Genomic DNA, 4,538 nt, shown 5'->3' on the forward strand with positions numbered 1-4,538 from the left:
CAATTTATGTAAGACTGCTAACAGGAATTATTATCTGTGGAATGGACAACTGAAGACAAAGTCATATAAGTTAGACCACCTTGAGAGCGAAAGAGATCTGCAGATATACAGCAAGAAATAAAAGAATATTTAGTGAGAAATGTTTGAGGTGTTGATGCAATCCTACTGTGTACGAGGAAAATATATTTAATGTTATTAAGGTGACCACTTACTGAAGTGTACCACATTATTAACAAATTACTAAAAGAAATTGGAGAAATAAAACTGAAGACTTCAATGAGCATTGATTTCATGTATCATTAAAATTGCCAATGTTACTATTTTTTTAAACAAGCCCACATTTCATTACCTACTTTGTTATATCTTTTCAAGGTTTATACAAGTTTAGCTTCCAGTTGCCTGTATAAATCAGGGACGCCCGTGTATCATTCTGGTGAAACTGGTTTCAAAGTTTTGAATACAGCATTGTGGAAGGCAAAAATGAATTTTCATCAATAGTTTCTATTCCTTTATTAGGAATATGGTCAGATATTCAAAGGCTAAATTAACAGATAATAGAGGGTTGCAGGTATCTTTATATGACATTCTATTATGTTATGTTAGAAGTATAAAAAGCCACTGTTCATTTTCACTCTGGATCTGTTGACAACTGACCATGGTCTTGAGATTTCCTGTCATTTTCTAGGGTAAAAGTTTTGGTCTGTGAGACCTTTCATTTAGGACATCAAAAAATTTGGAAATTGAACACATCAGTGTGTCTTTAGGACTATAGTAATGATTGAATTTTATTTTCATTTACTCAAATATGTAGAAAGCAGTCTCCTACAGTACTATTTAAGGATAACGCTTTCAACACACCTGTCTACTTACCTGTAATACTTTTCATCATTACAGAAATTACCAATTTTCTTGTAATAAGTTTGTTAGCCATTCACAATAAATAGGGTAACGAATCTTCACATGAATGACCCCCAAAAGATGCCACTAAGAGTTGTCCTACATTTAGGATCTTTTTCCATTGAGAAATTCTGACTGTTAATAGCAAACATATGAGATTCAAACTGACTCAAATGACTACTTTTATATTTCCATTCAGATACTAGAACTTCATGCTGTTGCAACTGTAACTCTTGATTAGATCACAAAGTATATGCAATTCACCAATGGGCATCTACTGCAGATTGATTTACTCCTAAACTGAATTCAAGAGGTGAAATACTGTTATTAATTTCTTTACATCTACATGCTGATTTTCATAGCCTGTTGGAATTATTTCTGAAAAATGAAGACTATGATAGATTTCAAGTATGCACTACAATTCCTATCAGCATTTTAAAAGACTTATGATCTTGAGAAACTTAATTTACCAAGAAAACAACCTTGCTGATAGTCACTCGCTGATGCACATGGTTATTGGATCAAATCTTAAATGCTGAGATGACTTTAATATTTGCTCATTAATATTATTTACAGGGGGGAAATTTTCTAGAGCAAAACAATTTTAAATTACATGAATTATAGCATAAGTAATAGAGGCAACTTCACTGATATTTTTACTTAGCCTAAGAAAATTTCATTCATCTCACCTTGTGCGACTACATCTTCAAAACCAATTTCCCTCTTCACATATCACTGCCAAAAATTTCCCATTCTAAAAATGTGGAGATGGTATTCCAGATTAACCTCCATTTATTTCAAGTTATTCATTGTACAATAAAATGACTTCCACAATAATATAACTCACTGCTTACTTGAAAGATAACGAATGTTACTGAGGGTACTTAAATTAGTCAGCTACATAAGTCATTTCACCATGCAAGGGCCATATTTGAACTTGAAAATGAAGTCTTTATCTGTCACAAAGATGTAAGTTAACATCTATAAAATGCATATAAAAGATAACATGAAACTTGTAGTTAAATTACTTAGCGCATAATATTGAAAAGAATTGAAGATATCATTTTTGATCTTGATATGAAATAACATGAAATCACTTTCATCAACACTTTGCCATTTTATGCACATTATTGCCTAATGTACTGTCAATTAACCCTCAATCAAATCCTAAATTTGGTGCTCTTCCACGCATTTGCTGGTCCTGCGACTGAGTCCAAGCTTGTGCAATGGTCCTCTTCATGTTATCATCTCCCGTTTCATACAATTGCTTAAGAACACTCATTAAGCCATCTGATGGATTCGCAGCCATTGCATCATCATCAGCACCCATCTTGGGGGTCTTTGATTCATGCTCTCTTTTTTCTACTCCAGTGATGTGGGTCCATGTTTTTCCTACAACCTTTTTTGCCAGAAACACGACAACTTTGTCTAAAGAAAAGTAAAAGTAAATATAAATTTAAATTCTAAAAGTCAAAACCCTAGTAACACAAACTATAGCCTAAAAAAATATCCATTTCCAAAACTAATCCACAAAAATAAATATTCAAGCATATAATTATCTTTGAATTAAGCCATTATACCAATAATCACATACATATTGCTTTAACCAATTATGCAATGAGAAGAAGCTAAACACAATATCCAATATCAATAATATATGTAATTAACTGACCATACCCAATTAAAATTATATTGAGAAAACTAAAAATTTTAAAAAATGTTTTGATTATACCGAAAATTATACAAATAAAAAACGTTTTCTTCAGTAATTAAAACATCGGAAATAATTTGGAGGCAATAGTAGTGCGGTAAGGTAAGAGTAGTAAGTTTTCCACAACTTCCTAATTTCCTCATTTCATAATTTGTAAAAACAATCAGTTATATAAGGCGGCTTTAAGAGCTATCTAATAGCGTTATAAAAAATGGGTAAAAATAACACCGACCTGGAAAAAATAATAACGTTCTATTACCTGTTTTTACTTTCCAATGGCTTTTTCCTGGATTGATTGGATCTAGCAAGTTCATGATGGGTAAAACATAGCTTTTTCCCTCCAAATTTTTCACATTAAGCTCCATTGACCTGTAAAAAATACAGTTATTCAAGCTTAAAAATTTATTTTCTTAACAAGATTAGTAAGTCTTAAATAGCCAATCGGGCAATAAAAGCACCTAAAAAATCTATTTGTAACACCTACATAAAATATGAATAATGAAAAACTAATAAGTTAATGAAGGATATAAAATTATGCATAATGCCTAAAGCCACCAAGAACCTAAGGCTTTCAGAATACTAGAAGCATAGTAAAAATGCAACATGATATTCAAAACATTGAAATAATTGTTTCAAAAAATATGGAACACTTGTTTTGTAATAACTTAAGAGTTAAGAAAGAAAATATTCTGTCTATGGATTTCTCTATTGACAAACTGAAAATGTAGCTATACACATCCCATTAGACACTTTGATCTATCCTATTTATTGCTCGGCGGCAATTTTTCGTTAGGGTGTAACAATTACTTGAAAACCTTCTAATATAACTATCACAAAGGCAAATTTAATTGACAATGAATTATGTAATAGCAAAAAAACATTTTGGCAAAACAATCCAAAATGTTATCAATCTAAACCGTTACACCTTTAACAAATGATTTTGGATTAAAGTTTATTTTTACAATTTGCATGAATATATATTGTCCGATTAAAACTAAGCTTTGGGGCAAACTATCGCCTTATTCACCTAAACTAAAAATTGTGAAGCAAAATGAATGCCAAATTGACACAGTGATTTGTCAAAAGATTGGATAGAGATTATAACTTACCTTTCGGTGAAGCTGCAGTATATCCGATCACTCGGAAGATCTTGAACTTTGTTCAAGGAAACAAAAATCTTTACGTAGTTGTCGGACTGGTCCCAGGCTACGCCGGATATGAAATAATATTAATATTGGCAAAGAAACGGCAACACAAAATAAATCAGAAACGTGATTCTTACCATAAGTATTAAGTTTCACTTCATAGCATTTCGTGGCCGTTAGTTTCGAAGTTTCTGGATTATTTTTATCAATGCTCTCTTCGACCACAGCTTTATTCAATTCTGTTTCAACTTTCCTAATTTCAAGAGACAATAAGTCTTTCACTCGATGTCTCGAAGCTTCACTGAGAAGTTGCTTTAATTCTTTAAGATCCTCTTTAAGCTGAAATGACATACATCATGTGAAATAACAAAAAAAAATCAGACCATAGAATAATTTGCTTCTTATGAAGTTATACATGTCTAACATACAAATACGAAATATAAATATATGAAAACTTGTTTTATACGCTAAATATATATACCTCACCTCATCAGATTTAGATGCAGGCATTTTGTAAGAGTTCAAACAACCACTGACTAATTAATTCCGGCTGATTAGGGCCAGAAACATCTAAAGAAACTGTCCAAAATGGGAGCTGTATATTATTCAGTTGACATGCAATGAATGATAGCTTTTGGACTTGAGAACTTCAAACTGACGAGGTAAAAATGATGGGTGATAATGATGAATCAACCGTAGTCTAAGTCGTCAATTCAGAATGCTCCCGAACACCGGACCAAATCACTGAAAGCGACATAACAGCTGAACATCATAATGCTACACGA

At 31.9% G+C, this 4,538-nt stretch overlaps 1 protein-coding gene across 1 annotated transcript; it reads right to left on the reverse strand.

Annotated features, from left to right (window-relative positions):
• Positions 1-1,668: 1,668 nt before the first annotated feature.
• On the reverse strand, positions 1,669-4,459 carry LOC139689580 (calcyclin-binding protein). Its single transcript, XM_071586745.1, has 5 exons — positions 4,240-4,459; positions 3,891-4,092; positions 3,718-3,814; positions 2,868-2,977; positions 1,669-2,325 (listed from the first exon to the last, which is right to left on the reverse strand). Exons 1-5 carry the CDS (start codon positions 4,261-4,263, stop codon positions 2,054-2,056), a joined length of 705 nt encoding a protein of 234 aa, XP_071442846.1. The 5' UTR covers positions 4,264-4,459; the 3' UTR covers positions 1,669-2,053.
• Positions 4,460-4,538: the final 79 nt, after the last annotated feature.

This window comes from Hetaerina americana, unplaced genomic scaffold (assembly GCF_022747635.1).
Source record: "Hetaerina americana unplaced genomic scaffold, ioHetAmer1.1.p SCAF_1, whole genome shotgun sequence".
Classification (NCBI taxonomy): domain Eukaryota; kingdom Metazoa; phylum Arthropoda; class Insecta; order Odonata; family Calopterygidae; genus Hetaerina; species Hetaerina americana.

Excerpts from the sequence above, each read along its gene's own strand:
- LOC139689580 (XM_071586745.1), bottom strand. The coding sequence starts at position 4,263 with ATGCCTGCATCTAAATCTGATGAG. Across the intron at positions 3,815-3,890 it reads AGTGAAACTTAATACTTATG|CCTGGGACCAGTCCGACAAC; the intron begins GTAAGAATCACG and ends TATCCGGCGTAG. Across the intron at positions 2,978-3,717 it reads TACTGCAGCTTCACCGAAAG|GTCAATGGAGCTTAATGTGA; the intron begins GTAAGTTATAAT and ends TATTTTTTACAG.